This window comes from Pollachius pollachius, assembly GCF_949987615.1.
Source record: "Pollachius pollachius genome assembly, chromosome: 8".
Classification (NCBI taxonomy): domain Eukaryota; kingdom Metazoa; phylum Chordata; class Actinopteri; order Gadiformes; family Gadidae; genus Pollachius; species Pollachius pollachius.
Genome location: NC_136941.1, coordinates 21,540,386 through 21,558,097, shown reverse-complemented (window position 1 = coordinate 21,558,097; position 17,712 = coordinate 21,540,386). Strand labels below are relative to the sequence as shown.

At 43.7% G+C, this 17,712-nt stretch overlaps 1 protein-coding gene across 4 annotated transcripts; it reads left to right on the top strand.

Annotated features, from left to right (window-relative positions):
- The first annotated feature begins 350 nt into the window (after window positions 1–350).
- slc6a11a (solute carrier family 6 member 11a) lies at window positions 351–17,605 on the top strand. 4 transcript variants are annotated; one of them, XM_079741928.1, is made up of 17 exons: window positions 351–519; window positions 837–1,018; window positions 1,271–1,405; window positions 2,986–3,126; window positions 3,626–3,713; window positions 4,999–5,131; window positions 5,561–5,695; window positions 6,251–6,354; window positions 11,587–11,711; window positions 11,819–11,931; window positions 12,568–12,705; window positions 13,015–13,117; window positions 14,364–14,464; window positions 14,946–15,116; window positions 16,076–16,184; window positions 16,339–16,415; window positions 16,550–17,605. In XM_079741928.1, the coding sequence occupies exons 1-16, from the start codon at window positions 512–514 to the stop codon at window positions 16,377–16,379; spliced, it is 1,827 nt and encodes a 608-aa protein (XP_079598054.1). In that variant the 5' UTR covers window positions 351–511; the 3' UTR covers window positions 16,380–16,415; window positions 16,550–17,605. The 4 variants fall into 4 exon arrangements, 3 of the variants coding, with proteins under 3 accessions (XP_079598054.1, XP_079598053.1, XP_079598052.1); XR_013812056.1 differs by having other exon boundaries at window positions 16,076–16,415; XM_079741927.1 differs by having other exon boundaries at window positions 16,339–17,605.
- The last annotated feature ends 107 nt before the right edge of the window (window positions 17,606–17,712 follow it).

The window sequence follows — 17,712 nt, the reverse complement described above, 5'->3', positions numbered from 1 at the left end:
CTCTAGGCAAACCTCCTCCAGGCCTTCTCAAACAAATAAACTGTCAAAAATGTTTTTTTTCCTTTTTTTTTTGTATTTTTTCTTTTTACATTATTATACTCTGAATTATTAATGCAACAATTCAGGCTCTACTTTATCAAATAACGGGGGCTTAATCTTGAGAGCTACAGGGAGGCTCAGCTGATTTGGTTTAGTTGGTAGCAACTGAGCTGCAGGTCTGAATGACTGCAGCTTCACATGATGTCTCAGTGGAAAAACACAGCAGCACACAGAGCTCCCTCCCTCTTTCAGTCTCTCTAATTGAGTGTGAGAACCTTGGATCTCGTTTGTAGGGAGGGGGGGCGGGGGGGGGTGAGAGTTGGAGTTGAGGCTTATGAGTTAAAGGGTTAGTTATATTTCCTGTATTTCTGTGCATGACGTCTGCGCTTGTTGGATTCTCCATGGAGCGCCGGGAGGAATACTGATCACTTTGTTGTTGCTGCAAACATCTCCTCTGGGAAAAGGCTTTGTGATGGAGGTGTAAGTACCCTGCTCTTTATTTATCATGCTCATCTCATGCTTTGTCGTTCACCCACTGCGTTCTGACTTACATCCACTATCCACTCCGTGTTTCTGTTCTTCAAGTGCACCGTTATATGTAGTTAAAGTTAACATCCATGGCCAAAAAAAACAGATGAAGTTACTATTTTTAGCTTCTTTTTTTAAAATCTCTGTTCATAAAGTGCAGCCGCGGTTCAAGTTCAGCTCGGTGCGGGCTATTTTACCGGTCCTGCGGAAGACTCGGACCGATTGGCTCTGAATGTTATTAACGATGGTGCCTATGTGACCATGAGCAGAGAAGTCCCCCAGAGGATCAACCATAAAGCGGCTCACCAGGAGAAGGTGAAGAACAGCAAGCTGCTGCTGGAGCGGGGCCAGTGGGCCAACAAGCTGGAGTTCCTGCTGGCCGTGGCCGGAACCATGGTGGGGCTTGGGAACCTGTGGCGGTTCCCCTACCTATGTTACAAAAACGGAGGAGGTAAGGACCATTCTTTGAAGTACTAAAGTTTATTCCGATGACATTAGTGATATGATATTAACGGACTTCCACTGTGAAACCAAATAAATGGAATGCTTGCCATTGAATGAGGGAGAGGTATTTTGAGGCTGAAAAGCTGCACTTTGAATAGTTTTTAGATTGGTTATTCCATCCATGCCTCCCTGTAGTGCCCCTTCAGGCAATGCAGTGCACGGGGGACGCGTTTGTTTCATGTGTTTCATGTGCTTCCAGGTGCCTTTCTGGTTCCCTATGTGTTGTTTCTGGTCTCCTGTGGTATCCCCATGTTCCTGCTGGAGACCGCCATGGGGCAGTACACGTCCCAGGGATGCATTACCTGCTGGAGGTCCTTCTGCCCATTGTTTGAAGGTGGGTTTAATTAGAACCCTACATATTGCATTGGGTTTGTAATCTTGTGTCAGAACCCCAAGGTTTGGGGTTTTCTGTTCACCGAATGCACAACTCTTTCTGCTCTGAATGGCACCATGGTAGAAACCTTCTTTCACAGCAATACATAGATCAGATATTATGTGTGGTTCTGGAAATTTAGTTAAAATATAAAAATAAATGGAAAATTGCTATTATTATATATACTATTAAGTATTTTCAAGTCTTACTGTAAGAGCATTTTGAGAAGCACTTTTGAATGAAGTATAGTTACTGACAGTGATAAATGACTGTCATTCATAATGACTATGTCATTACAATAAAATTAATTTGATCATTAGACCCTATCTTTATGAATTGTTCTACCCTGTAGTTAAGGACAATAAAGTTTATTATATTCTATTTACATGATACAAAGCAATACAGAAGCAATCGTTTGATTGTGTTGGAAAGCAATGTATTACATAAACTTAAAGTCGGTTTTAAGAGTCCTCGACTTTAATACTGAGAATATGTGAGGTCGTTTTCTAAAGAAATGAAAACTACCTCATGCAATAACATACAGACAATCCACAGTCTAGGCTCTAGACTGTGGATTATCTGTATGTTGTTGTCAAAAAATATGGAAGCTAACTTCCTTTAGCCTAGACTCTAGGCTAAAGGAAGTCAGCTCTCTTGAGTTTTTATTCATTTATTTGGTAACATGCAGTTAATTATCTATGAAAGCAAACTCAATCTGTCCTTACAAGCTCTTAGCAGGGAGTGCCGGTGTTCATATCAGTAAAACCAGAAACCCACTGGAGGGAACATTGCCAACAATGTTAACAAGCACTGTAACTCAGCCAAGGGCACGGCAATAAAATAAATGTGGCTAACCAAGAATGACTGCAAAAAATAGGTTTTTGCAGTCATTCTTGTCCTACTTTAGCACAGCTCTTGTGCCAGGAAAATATTTGTTTAAAGGTGTTGATCCTGGCCAACTACCGTGGGAGGGTGTGTGGATGACGGCTGGTTGAAGCAGCCTCACCTGGCCGAGTCTGACCGGACTCTGGTGCTGGCTGAGGCAGCACACCTGTTGTGTAGCGATGGGTGGTTTAACCCTGTGCACATTGAGCTATCAGTGTGCACGAGTTAAACCAGCCATCACCACACACACTCAGGGAGAGTTCTCCTAGTTGGAAACATGGAGCAGCAGGCTCTGTATCATTGTCCACAAACCCTCATGACAAACCGTCTTTCAACACCACCACCTGCTTCCTGTGTTTGGAGGAGCCCAGCTAAAGTCACCCAGGTGGCGTGTAGCACTGACATTGCTTCACTAAATCTGCCAGTTTGTTAATTATGGCAAACGCTCGTGGCAGCATAACAAATATACCACAACAAATCATCTTTTTGGCTGTTGCTCGAAAATGGACCAGTGTAATAATATCCCATAGAGTGTATCATCCTTTAAAAAGTAACACCATATAACTCAATTCCTCCAACACGTCTACATACAAGACTATTGGGCAGCCTATGTTGTGCGATTCCTTCCTAACCGTGAGGATGTGGCTCCTATCCAGGGATAGGCTACGCCACACAGGTGGTGATCGCCTACGCGGCCGTCTCCTACATCGTGATCCAGGCCTGGGCATTCTTCTACCTGTTCTCCTCCTTCAGCAGCGAGGTGCCCTGGGCATCCTGCCACAACGCCTGGAACACAGGTGGGACCCACAGGGAGCCGGCACTGAGGGGGTGGGACCCACAGGGAGCTGGCACTGAGGGGGTGGGCACTGAGGGGGTGGGACCCACAGGGAGCTGGCACTGAGGGGGTGGGCACTGGCGTCCGAGAACAAATGTGGCCTGGTCATGATTATAATTAGTTTGTGTGTAGTTGGGTTCGTAAGTGGACAGATGCCGTGGAGCACTGTTGATAAGGGTGATTTTAGAAAGAAATGGATTCAACTTAAATTAATCTGCACAGTACAACATGCACACAGACTGATTTAATCTCAGGAAGTTATTTGGATGATTGCCCCTTACTGTCTGCCAGGTCACTGAGGTCAGCTCTCTTTGGCTGTGTTACAGTTCTGCAGTCTTAAAATCCTTTACACTTACTTTCATAACTGACCGATTAACAAATTATTTTAAATGGTTTCTCAAACATGACCACATCTATGCCTATCTGCAAGAATAAAAAACAATTCTGAATTCTGTTTTAAGATTCATGCGTGGAATTCGATAAGAGAAATTCTTCAATCAACTGGACTACATCTTCAAATGAAACTTCGCCTGCAACAGAGTTCTGGGAGTAAGTTTAACCCTATTTTGAAGATTGCCTACAGTTACAATCTGTGATGTCTACAACTCTGCACCCCACCATGGTTATGATGAGTATTACATCAGGCCGGCACTGATATGTTGGCTTATCAATGGCCCAAGCCAGGTAAAAGGGTCTTCCAGCATAGCACATACACAGGACACTGTGTGGCAAGTCAGCCTCATGACCCTTTGGTTCACAACAAACACATTGGTTAATTACCATCATATCTACACACAACACAGGACATAGTGATATCATTTGTGTTATGTTCAGTTTTGAAGGCTATAGATTTTTTTAAATTGTGTTCTAATTGTTTTTCTCCTAATGTAAGTAATTTGCTTACAAGTTTGCTGTAGGTCGGTACAGACTGATTTGAGCCGCTGTGATGAAGGGATTGTTAGCCACAACTTGCCAAGCTGCTAATCTTCTTACAGGCAGAACTTTGTGTTTGTTTTTAAAGTTTTAAATAATTCCGTGTCAAGTGACACAGAAAGAGGTGCGGTAAATAAAATAATTGGGTTGGAAACAGGAGGCCTCTGTCCAGTGGCACAATTTATAGTCTTATGAATAAACCAAACCAAAACTGGTTGGCGCCTGCCTGCCATTTCTTTAATTCCAGATTTCAGATCATCATCAGATTTTTCATCTGAATTCAAATACTTTCAAACAATATTTATATCGCACAAGGTTGTAATTATTCAACAAGTTAAGGCTTGACTATGTAACTATACATTTATATATAGCCTATAAGTAAGATTGAGTGCCTCCCAGTGAGAGAGTTCATGACCTGTTGTGTCCGCTCTACCTGGCTGTGTAACTGTTTGATGCGAGCTAGCATAGCTCAGCTGGCTGACTGGCTGGCTACCTGGTTGACTGGCTGGCTGGCAGGCTGGCTGGCTGACTGGCTGGCTGGCTGGTTGTCTGGCTGGCTGGCTAGCTGGTTGGCTTGCTGTCTGGCTGGGAGTTGGCTGTTTGGCTGGGGGCTGTCTGACTGTCTGGCTGAGGGCTAGCTGGCTGTCTGGTTGAGGGCTGGCTGGCTGTGGGCTGGCTGGCTGGTTGAGGGCTTTATCTCCATCCCAACATGTTTTACTGTATTGAACTAGTTATTTTACCGTCACTGTGGTTTATTTGCTAAGGTGTCCCTACTGCTGTATTATAAAGGGATCACGCAAAACACCTGTCTCTGTTGGATTTGACCCTGCTAAACAGAGGGAAATAATATCACATCTGTGAAAAGCTGATGTGTGATCTTTGTATCCTTGCGACCCGTCAGGAGACGGGTGTTGAAGATATCTGGAGGGATCGAGGAGATTGGCAGCCTGCGCTGGGAGCTGGTTCTGTGTCTGATCTTAGCTTGGGTGCTGTGCTACTTCTGTGTCTGGAAGGGAGTCAAGTCTACTGGAAAGGTAACGCATGTAGAAATTATTATTTACTGTATAAACATATTAAATATCTGTTTGTGTGTGGTGTTTATTCAGATGTGTGTGTGTGTGTGTGTGTGCATGCCTGTGTGTTTGCATATATATGAACTTATTTGTGTGTTTTTTTATGCTTGTATGTTTGTGTGTCGCATTCTCTCGTGACTATGATATGTAATTATTATTATTTATGGATTTATTGAGACAAAATTGGCCTGTTTGTTTTTTCAATCTGAAGAAAATATTCTACATAATAATAATTAACAATTAATAATATAATAATAATTAATTTCTTTGTACTATTGTTGTGATGCACTTCTTTGTGAATGCTGTTCTTAATTGCAAGTGAACCCCCAAACTCCACCTCCCCCTCCCCCTCCTCCTCCTCCTCTCTCCTGGGTGTGCTGTCTCTGCTAGGTGGTGTACTTCACGGCCACCTTCCCCTACGTGATGCTGGTGGTGCTGCTGGTCCGGGGGCTGACGCTGCCGGGGGCCATCGACGGGATCAAGTTCTACCTCTACCCAGACCCTACCAGGTTGGTGGACCCTCAAGTAAGTACCAAACACACTCCCTCCCTTCCCCTGCCCTACACCCGGGACTTCACTACGCCTTAACGCAGTGGTTCTAAAATGATCTCTAAAATGTTTTCCTACTACCCCCTAAGAATTTTTTTCCGCTGAGCAACCCCTTCACCAGCACAAAACATTTTTGGAAGAAAAAATGTATATAATGAACGTAAATGATGTATGTGCGTTTTATTTGTCAGCGTGAATATGAACATGAAAAGGGTCCAAATTTAGTGAGAAACATGGGACTGTGCTTTGAACACTTTTCCTTTTTCTCGATTTTCTATTGTCTAGCTTTCAGAATTAAAATATAATCAGGGTGAACAAGGATATCTATTTATATCTATTTATAGATAAATAATAAATGTTCTAAGTACCCCCTTCAGTACTCCAAAGAACCCCTAGGTGAACACAAACCCCCATTTGAGAACCACTGCCCTAAAGGATAACATGGACTTGGGATGGTCTTGGGGGGGTCTTTCGGACTCACCAAAGCCTGTGTAAACCATGGAGGCCGTTTCACGTGTGTTTGGACGACAGGTGTGGATGGATGCCGGGGCCCAGGTGCTCTTCTCCTTCGCCATCTGCCAGGGGAGCCTGACCGCCCTTGGGAGCTACAACCAGTACAACAACGATGTCTACAAGTAGGTCCACACAGCACAACCCAACACAGTGTTTCTGCTCTGTAGATGACGTAATGGTGATGTCATGAGGACTATTTGACTGCTGAAATGCAAAGAGCCTTATCATGGATTATTCTATTTCAATATATTCAAGCGTTGAAGCCTGGCCAAGTGGATAACATGCATTTAGCGAGGGCATACAATGCAGACCGACCACAAATTGTCAAATTACCATATGAGGAGTTGTGCTCTGTTGTGGTCCAGTACTGTTGTGTTGTTGTCCAGTACTGTGGTGTGGTGTTTTGGTCCAGTACTGTGGTGTTGTGTTGTGTTCCAGTGCTGTGGTGTTGTATTGTGGTTCAGGGCCCCGTTTCCCGAAAGCATCGTTAGCCTAAGTGGTTTGTGAAGTGCGTAGTACGAGCATTGTACAGTTTTCACACCGTTTCCCGAAAGCATCGTTGGTAACGAACGTTGTGAAAACGCATATAGCTTACGTGGACTCCAGGGGTACTCGTAGGGTGCTAAGAGCATCGTTAGCCTAATATAGCCTCAGTTGCGACACCAGCGGACATTCCGTGTATTGGATGTGTTTAATTAAAACACATCCAATACCACGGAATGTCCAGCTGGTGCAATTTCGCTATACCCCCAAAACAGTGGTTACCGCCGATATATTAATCATAGACTACTGTTAGATTTAAACAGCAAAGATAGAGACATGTTAGAAGTCAACAACAACATAATTTATTGCAGCAATTTAAAATTCCAAAAATACATGCGCAGCTGAAATGTACCGATCAAACGCCACGTCACAAGGCATATAATAAAATCAAATGATTCCATTGCTCTTGTGTGGGAGGTCGCTTTCGAGCTGCACTTGCTGTCTCCCTCTGATTTTAATTCAAACATCGTGGTTAAAATGTCCTTATATTGATCAATGACAGAAGACACAGGCTACTAGACATGCATCATGCTGAGACCAGTGGGTGTCTGAGAATTTCTGCAGGTGTTTTTTGTTGATTGTTTCCATTAAGCACTGTAGGCGCTTCGGTGAGGCTGTGATGAAGTTCACTATTTATTGGACCCTGTCTAGACAGTAACGAACATCCCTTACCATAGTTAATCACGTTTGTAGTCTACACTCAGACGTGAACTCATTATTGCATGCGGGTGTCTTCATTCATAAAAAAATTAAAACATTCGGGAGTATGCAATAATACAAATTATTCTAAAGAGGTCAGAGACTCCCTTCCCCAGTGAACCAAGAAAGCCTGCGCCGTGACGAATGGGGGTTTTGACCCCCTCAGTTTTACACAGGAAACTTGAGATAAGAAGGTGAAATCGCCGGGCGTGCCAAGCTGCGACTGAAAGACATTGCATTTTTAATGTCTACAAATATTCTAGACTAGAGAGCCAATCAATGAAACCTTATGCGGATCAGATGAAGTCGGCTCTCTTTGCTGTGCAAAGTATGTTTCAGAAATCAGCACATTAAGATAAATGTAGTTGTCACACAAGCTATTTTGGAATTTTGTAATATGGAATCTCAGTGTATGCACAGTGCGTTCAGGATTAGGACTGATATGCATATGCATATGTCGGCCTAGGCCTAATCAATTGTGTTTTAATATCTTAAGCATTCATATTATTGCAGTCTATTCTTTTCCTAGGCTACTCTGCTGTTGGCCTTGATGGGGAGATATTTTAACCCTTTTTAACCCCATTTTCCTGCGACATTCCTGCGTCTCTCCCTGCGTCATAGCCCGTTTCAGCACCGTGTCAGTGGACAGTTACAATCCTACGAACGTCGTGAGTGCAGTGAACGTGCGTTCATGTTAAGGGGAGTTTCGGGAAACGCTCCAAAGAAATTCACGATGGTTCGCAAGATCCATCGTGAGAATGATCATACGAGCGAAGATGCATCGTTTTCGGGAAACGAGGCCCAGTACTGTTGTGTTGTGCTGTTGTCCAGTATTGTTGTGTTGTTGTGTTGTGTTACAGTACAGTGGGGTATACTACGAACCTCGCTGAACATACCCAGGCTTTCTTGGGATAATCTGGATCAACAAATACGACTCTCGCAATCAGAGTGAAATGGTACCACGAAGCTCACTTACGAGTCAATTTGTCAAGCCAGGTTTTCCGCTTTAGTTTCAATGCCCGTTCCCTTAATAGGGGCGTTTATCGTGTAGTTTTTATCACCTTTACAAAATGGATAGATCAAGAGCAGTATACTTCAATCAAGAGGAACAGATAGTCACATTGAACGCCTATGAGGTGTTCAAGAATCAAACAGGTAAGGGAACACAGTTGCGATTGTGTAAATTTGTAAGTGAAAAGATTCTAAATATTGAAAATAACTATGCCAAATGCAGAATTGTTCGCCATTCATCCCAAAAGAGTGATGATGATTTCAAAATGCAAAAGCAGCATCTAAACTGCCTTATTCTATAATTTAGGGAATTCTCTTTAATTACACCGTTTGTAAGAAATGTATATTTCATATGTTTTCAACCGCTGAGAGGTAGCGGCGGTGGCATAGTGGATTAGTATAGGACCCAAACACCAGCGACCGAGGTTCAAATCTCACCTGTCCATCATCATGCCTTTTAACCCCATTTAGAAGTGGTGCCAGCACGGCCTTGAGAACATGGGTTTAAGTTTGAAATAAGCACAAAATGTAATTACATAGCCTTTAGTGAATAAGTATTCCATATGACATAAGAATCTAAGCTACCCATAAATGCACATCACTTTGGAGACGAACCATGAACACAGAAATTCAAGACTGACACGCTACCTCCACTCTACCACTCTCTCACGGACACACACTGCGCAACAGTAAGCATTGTCTACATAAGGTCCAACAAGGACGATCAAATAGCGAATACCCTCTGATGAGAACCTGTATCTCTCATAAAGAATATTCTCAGGCAATGCCAAGGGATCTGTCCCGAAAGACCCTCTGTCTCCGGAGAGACCCTGTACGATATGGGCTCCGAGGTCAATGAAAACATCCACAAATGGTGATACAATTATCAAAGGAGGGGCTAGGATTAGCCGATCTAACCAGAAAGTCTTAGCTCAGTGGTTCTCAAACATTTTTGAGCAAACGCCCCCCTGACCTTACCCTGATCCTCTGGCGCCCCCCCCCCCCCCCAATATTTTTTTTTTTATATGCTATAAATAAATTAATAAACTAACAACAACCCCAATCACACTCGTGTTGTATTGCTTTAAGGTGTCAATGCATCGTTTTTCATTTATTTTGCAGTGGTCACTAATAGCAATGAATGCCCTCTGAGTCGGTTTTGGTGAAAAGAATATAACAAATATTAATGATTATTCATGACTTGCAAATGTATCACCTCTGATTGGCACAGCACTGTCCATCACTGTAATAAACCCAATTAAACTTCCAGAGCGACGGGGGCGGGGGAGAGAGAGAGAGAGAGAGAGAGAGAGAGAGAGAGAGAGAGAGAGAGAGAGAGAGAGAGAGAGAGAGAGAGAGAGAGAGAGAGAGAGAGAGAGAGAGAGAGAGAGAGAAAGAGAGAGAGAGAGAGAGAGAACGAATGAATGAATGGCGCGGGAACCACGGGCAGCATGGGCACCGCGAAAACAGATCGCACACAGAGGCCTAATTAGGCCTATATATTTTATTTGAAATGCAACGGTCTATGAAACAAATTCTTTTATTTTTTTCTTGCTATCGGCCATGTTTGATTGTGTTGTGTTGGTTATTGAACTGTTAACCCGCGAACTTGTGTTATGTTTATCAGCTTTCCTATAGAGATCATGACGATAGCTGTAACGGGAGTCCGGGCGTGTGCAGGACCGAACCGTTCTGTACGACCAATGTTCCACTGCGCATAGACAGTAAAAAGTAGCTGAGACGGTAGAGGGGTTAGAAACCAATAAATTAAAATAGGCTATTTATTTCAGGTAGCCTATTTTTTCACCAAAAAAATTCAAAACCATGAAAGTTTAAAATCCCCCCCAAAAAATTGGGGAAAAAATCACGTTCCCAGCGCCCCCCTAGGTTTCGCGAACGCCCCCCAGGGGTGAGAAACCATGTCTTAGCTGATAACCTCCTCCCGAACAGGTTTGGTTGACAGCATAAGTCACCATGGTGATACAGCAACGCTAAAAGAGATCGACTTTCGTGTCCCAGCTAACCCTGGCTTTGAGCGCAACATACCTCGCTAACCCATTAATCGACGTTCATAGTATACCCCACTGGTGTTGTGTTGTGGTCCAATATTGTATTGTTGTTGTGTTGTGGTTTAGTATTGTGGTGTTGTGTTGTGGTCCAGTATTGTTGTGTTGTGGTCCAGTATTGTTGTGTTGTGGTCCAGTGTTGTGGTGTTGCGTTGTGGTCCAGTTCTGTGGTGCAGTATTGTGGTGTTGTGCAGAATTGTTCACCATTAATCCCAATAGAGGGATGATGATTTCAAAATGCAAAACCAACGTCCAACGGGCTTTGTTCTATAATTTAGGGAATTCACTTTAAATACACCCTTTGTAAGAAATTTATAGCATATGTTTTCAACCGCTGAGAGGTAGCAGCGGTGGCGTAATGGATTAGTATAAGACCTAAACGCCAGCGACCGGGGTTCAAATCTAGCTAGTTATCGATCGTCATCATTCCTTTTACCCCCATCTTTTATCCTTTTACCCCCATTTTACCCCCTTGACAACATGGGTTCAAATTCGAAATAAGCACAAAAATATAATTTCATAACCTTTATTGAATCAGTATTCCATAGGACATAAGATTTGAGACTTTTTAAGCCACACATAAATGCACATCACTCAAATCAAATAGTGAATACCCTCTGATGAGAACCTGTATCTCTTATAAAGAATACTTTCAGGCAATGCCAAGGGTTCGGATCTGTCCCGACTCCCGAAAGACCCTCTGTTTCTGGAGAGACAGACGGTCGATACAGGCTCCGTGGTCCACTAGAACACCCACAAATGGTGACGACATTGTCAAAGGAGGGGCTAGGTTGTGTTATGGTCCAGTGTTGTGTTGTGTTGTGCTGTGTTTTGTTGTGGTCCAGTACCGGTGTGGTCTGTCCTCCTCTAGGGATGCCTTCATCCTGTGTCTCTTGTGGTCCAGTATTGTGTTGTGTTGTGGTCCAGTATTGTGTTGCGTTTTGGTCTAGTATTGTGTTGTGGTCCAGTATTGTTGTGTTGTGTTGTGTTGTGTTGTGTTGTGGTCCAGTATCGGTGTGGTGTGTCCTCCTCCAGGGACACCTTCATCCTGTGTCTGGTGAATGGCGGCTCCAGCTTCGTGGCTGGTTTCGCCATCTTCTCCGTGCTGGGCTTCATGTCCTACGAGCAGGGCGTGGCCATCTCTGAAGTGGCCGCGACCGGTAAGGCCACTCCATGAACGGTTGTTCTGAGGTGATGGTTCATCATCTTCACTGATGGTACATCGTCCCATGTGATCACAGATGTCTGAGTGGTTCCTCTCCCCCAGGACCCGGCCTGGCGTTCATCGCCTACCCCCGGGCCGTGGCCATGATGCCCTTACCCCAGCTGTGGTCCGTCTGCTTCTTCATCATGGTGATTCTACTTGGGGCCGACACACAGGTGAGCAGCTTCTGTTCTGGGAACATCCACTGACCACTCCGGGAAAAGGTCTGGAATCTCCACAAGTAGAAGTAGCATGTGAACACATTTCAAAGGAAAGCGTCAAACAATAAACAACTAATGGGCTTTGTTTCACATATAACTGGAACCCTTTGTTTCCTGTTCAAATATAATTAGTTGTACTTCCAGTGATAGGAATCCTTATAGCATAAAAACCAACACCATAAACCTCACCCAGCTTACCTCATAGACGGCAAATGTACACTGTATGGTTTTTCTTAAAATGTTATTTTTGTGGCTGTGGATTTTCATAAAATGCCAACATCAAAGTATTTACATGGTTAAGCCGTTGACCGGGTAGAGCGCGTACCATTATAGGCTCAGTCCTGACTGCAGCGACCTGGGTTAGGTTTGTGTCTGTGGTCCTTTGCTGCATGTCCTCCCCTCTCTATCCTATACCTTCCTGTTTATCTCACTCTATCATAAAGCAGAAAAATGCAAAAATAAATGGTAGAAAAATTAAAAGAAGTATTTAAATGGTAAAGCCCCATGTTTGTTGTTGACATCTTGCACTCCTGCTCAGTGATTGACAGTGATTGAAATGAGTCCTGCCTGCTGGTCCTATGTGTGTGTCAGTTTGTGAGCCTGGAGTGCCTGATGACTTCGGTCACAGACATGTTCCCCAGCGTGTTCAGGAGGGGCTACCGACGAGAGCTGCTCCTCTTCTTCATCTGCACCGTCTGCCTCCTGCTTGGGCTGCTGCTGGTCACTGAGGTGACACATACGCCACACACACACGCACAAGCACACACACACACACACACACACTCACACACGCACACGCACACACACACACACACACCGTCCACACACACACACTGTCCACAGTCACCGTCCACACACACACACAAACACACACACACACACACACACACTCACACACACACACACTGTTCACACACACCGTCCACCTGCCTTCAGCCACCTCACCCTGTTTCACCTCTGTTTCATGTGTGTGTGTGTGTTTGTGTGGTTGCGTGTGCATGCGTGGGTGTGCGTATGTATGTGTGTGTCCTATTGCAGGGAGGCCTGTACTTCCTGCAGCTGTTTGATCATTATGTCTGTAGTGGCAACAACCTCCTCCTGCTGTCAGTCTGCCAGTCCATAGCGATCGGCTGGATTTATGGTAATTCCTCATCGTGTTGTTTTCATGACATGCAATGTTACAAATGCGGTTAATAATTAGTGTATTTCAGCATTAATTCCCTACATTAGTGGTCCTTGGGAAAGATGTCCATCTCTATAAAGTACTTAATACCAGTGGGAAAGCCAGTAAACCCAATGTGTACCTGGTTCTCAGTAATTATAGGTCTATGTCCTTGCTGCATAATATGAGTTGCATAGCAGATTTATAATGTTTAAATCATCATGCTTCCCCTTTCTTCTTCCTTATTTTTGACACCCTGCTCATTACATGTTCAGGCAAAAATGCATTTAGCCCTGTTTAAAGGGCAGGTGAGGGAGGGTCAACTCATGATATAACTGTTTATGGTTGTGGCTCTATAGATCAAACTTTATGTACAAAACAGACTTACCTGAGAAAGTATACATTCTACAATGTGCATACAGAAATGATAGAGTAATCTGTATTGTCTTGTGGAAAATTGCCAATACAATGTTTATTGTGTTCAATAACTAGATGCGTCTTTTCTGAGGCAATGTTTGGTCTCTACGGTGGTCTTCGGTACTCGTTCCTTATTTCCTATCTTGGATTTTAAAAAGTATGCTCCTAACTTTTTTCTTCCAGCTGGATTAACTCTAACCCTCATTCTGGAAATCTGATTTAATAAATCAAGACTCCAGCATGTCTGTGAATAGTAATATTGTAACCATGTTCTGATCTTGTCCAGATTCAATGTGCGAAAGTAACATTTCTGCTGCCTAAAAAAGTTCAAGAATGCCTTAAAATCATTCTCCAAGACTAAAAATGAATCAAATCAATGCTGTTCTACATAACAACAAAACAAGTGCATTTGTGAATGAACTGCCAAAATGTATTTTGGTTTTCCTTTCTCAACCCTATGCTCATTGGCTAACGTGAGAATGTCTCTGCCCAAGCAACGACAGCTAGGGTCCAGCTATGAGCTCAGCCTCATCATCATGCTTATTGGTATGGGCCCATTATACCATTATCATCTCGGCAACCAATGCTTGTGTGCAAGTACTGTTCTTGAAAGATGATACACTGTGTGTGTGTGTGTGTGTGTGTGTGTGTGTGTGTCCGCTTCCCACGATCAGATTTCAACCATTTTATTGAGGAAACCAAACCAACTCCTTTATTTCAAGACCAGTGGAGCCTTGTCTTGTCTGGCAATAACTCAAGAGGACTCGTTAACTACCATCTGATCGTCTAACCTGAAGGTCTTCTCCAGGTGCTGATAACTTTTATGATGACATTGAAGACATGATCGGATACCGGCCGTGGCCGGTCATGAAGTACTGCTGGCTGTATCTGACTCCTGCGGTCTGTCTGGTGAGAGACCCTGGTCAGCCATCTGGAACACAGCATGATTGTGTAGCGTCATGTTGGTTCACTTGGATATCTGAGCAAAGTGAGGCAGGCTTTCCTAGATTTTAATCTATTTCGACATCTTTAACATTCTGCTCATCATGAATGATCATTTCTCGGTTATCGTTTCACTGAGCGATCCCTGACGCCCGGTAGGACAGTTCAGTGGTTCACCTCCTGAACCGCTGAAGCCAAGCTAGTTAATCCCCACTGCTTACTGAATCTGTATGCAGCCAAATTGATATGAATACTATCACGTACAATATTTCTTCTACAAATTCAATTTTAAAAAGGTACGTGGCACATGCAGTTCCAGTGCAACATACTGGTTACAGTGTTGGTTTTAACTCGAGCCTTTTCCCTTAAAATATCAAGAACCAACCTGGCAACACACTGCCCTTCCAACCCGTCTAACATGCAGATGTTTTGCTTTGATGTGAACTAGGGCACCTTCATCTTCTCAGTGTTGAAGTACCAGCCCTTGAAGTTCAACAAGACCTACGTTTATCCCGGCTGGGCCTACGCGCTGGGCTGGAGCCTGGGCCTTTTCTGTGTGTTCCTTGTGCCACTGTGGATGGTCTTCAAAGTGTCTACGATGAAGGGAGACCTCATACAGGTACGGCCTTCTGGAAAAAACCTCTGTATCTAAGACCACCACCACTCGTACTTCCTCAAGGGGTGATGTCATGCTCTTTCGAATTTTCCCTTTGCTTTAGACTGTTATATGACGTATGCATACATGTTTTACGTCTGCTAAGCTACACGTCTAAGTCCTAGCCAGGGGGAGCATTTGCGCCCACCGAGAACGCCCGTCAATAAGTGCATGAAACAGCTCGTTTGCGCTCAAACTTGACACAACTTGTCAGACTGTGCAGTGGACTGTGCAGTTGTGCCTCCGGCTACCACAATGTTAACAATTTCTCGGGTGGGGTGAATTTGCTGACGCACGCGCAAAGCTTCCAATTGCAACAGAGTTGGCCTTGGGGGCCTTAAAGCTACATGATACAAATCAGACTTTTTTTGAAAGATGCAGAAATTTATTTGAAGAAATGGGAGAATATTAAGGGGAATTTCTAACGTACAGTCATGTAACCCTATTCTAGTAGTACCCCCAAATTAAATTATTAACCCCAAATAAGCATTATATGGGATCTTTAAAGCTACAAACACACAACAATGGAGCGATGCTGTACTGTAATAATGAATGAATGTAATCAACATAATGGGATGCCATAGTTAGCAGAACTAGGAAATTAATCAACCATATTTCCTGCCGAGTGACATGATTGAAGACGTAAGACCGAAACACTTTCACATTTGACCCCACCAAGAGTTTGGACGGGCTTTCTTCACCGTGTGCTCTATCTTTACGTTCCCCGCCCCTCAACGAATCAGATAACAGTGCATTCCTGAAAACAAAAATTACAGCTCAAAGCGCACGTCAGACGTGTCAGACATGTTTCCTCGTCTGACGTGCCATTTGTGCTGTGATTCTTGTTTTCAGGAATGTACCGTTATCTGATTCCTCTTATCTTTCTGTTCCCGCCCCCCCCCCCCCCCCCCCCCCCCCCTCAGAGAATCAAACAACTGTGCATTCCCGAAAATAACAACCCCAGCAAAAAGCGCACGTCGTCGGAGCAGTGCCCCCTGGACCCAGACAACCACCTGCTGCCGGCCCCCCGGGGTGAGTGCAAGGAGCAGGGCCTTGACGCAGAGGGAGACCTGCCAGTATGACCCCGCCCGCCGTCGCTCTGGAAGCACGTCTTTATTTTGTACGCTATGCATTTTAGAAATTAAACAATAGCAGTCCTATAATAAAAGCCCTTTTTGTATTAAAGGGAGAACGGGGTTGCCCTCCGGGGGATATTTCTCAATTTAGGCTTCTGTGAAAAGGTGGAAGCAGCTCTCCAGGCTGGTATGTTTCGTCAGTTCTTTTTTTTTGATCTAAACAAACCTGTTTATTTCTTTTTTTTTTAACTTCTGAATCAATACAAATACATGATTTACCTCAAGTGCAATGGGTGATGCTAGTTGTGTGTTGCTTTGTAGGTCAGGTAATGAAACACACTCGGAGCGGGGTACCTGAGGAAATAGGCATCCCCTTGATGCGGATGACTGTACCGGTTCATTATAACGATAGTAACGTTTCCAAGGGGGAGTTCCCGTGTTCAAAGATGCATGTTGGGTCCTGCGTGTTTGTTCCTGCGTCAGAGCAGTGCGAGAGCTGTGTGTAAGCTCTGCTTTATGAGCTTGTTTACGTCCGTGGTGAAGGGTATGTTTCTCCTGGAAAATGTAATTACTTATTCACTTTCTAACTATTGTTGCTTTTTTTGTTTTAGTTGTATGCTTGTACCTACATGCCTAACATGCTACCTTCATTTTGAGTTGGCATTTTGGAATTGATCCATTTGGTAGACAATTTTAATAAAAATAACAATTAAATACATCATACATTCTTAATCTGAATTGATAATGTGCATCCAACACTAGATTAAACTGTTTTGTGACTTTGCCCATGGCCAGAAGTCAGGCTTTAGAACCTACTCATTAATGTCCATCGATGAACCCACGTTAGCTCCTACACCTTGCTAGCCCTACCGCCTCTAGCACCCATGTTAGCTCTACATCTTGTTAGCCCTAGTAAGGCATGATACATATTACATTTATTTAAGGGGGCAGGTGAAGACACAAATGTGGGGTGTTACAAGTGAACCTTCTAATAATTGCCATGCCGTTTTAGTTATTTTAATTAGTCAGGCTTCTATTCTGTTATTTTATTATCTATTATATTCCTTCTTATACATAGATACCTTCCGTGTCAGTTCAGCTGTATGATTGCCAAATGGTTCGGGTTATCCAAATATCTTTAGGCGCTAAACTTGCGGCTCTTCAGATATGCTGTGAATCTCTTACTGTCGAGCTTGTAAAATACACTTTGTTTTACAATGACGCATCTACCATGGCTGAAAGGTCTTTAATATGAGGCCTTATCAGGAACACTGTCATCCTCAAAATTATGAAGTACACCCTCTGACAGATGTACAGACCGTTGATTGGTTAACAGCAGCACACTCAGTGTCACACCTTGTTTGGCTCCTCTGTAAACACGCCATATAAACCATATAAAGCAGCAGCCCCTGAAGCTGCTCACCCTCACAATTGTCAAGTTATTCTAGGAACTGCCTCAAGGGCTCCACCACACACAGAAATGA

What these genes read in the sequence shown, in the direction of transcription:
- slc6a11a (XM_079741926.1), top strand. An exon ending in TACAACAACGATGTCTACAA is followed by an intron (nt 6,355 to 11,586) that starts GTAGGTCCACAC and finishes GTCCTCCTCCAG; the next exon opens with GGACACCTTCATCCTGTGTC. An exon ending in AGCGATCGGCTGGATTTATG is followed by an intron (nt 13,118 to 14,363) that starts GTAATTCCTCAT and finishes GGTCTTCTCCAG; the next exon opens with GTGCTGATAACTTTTATGAT.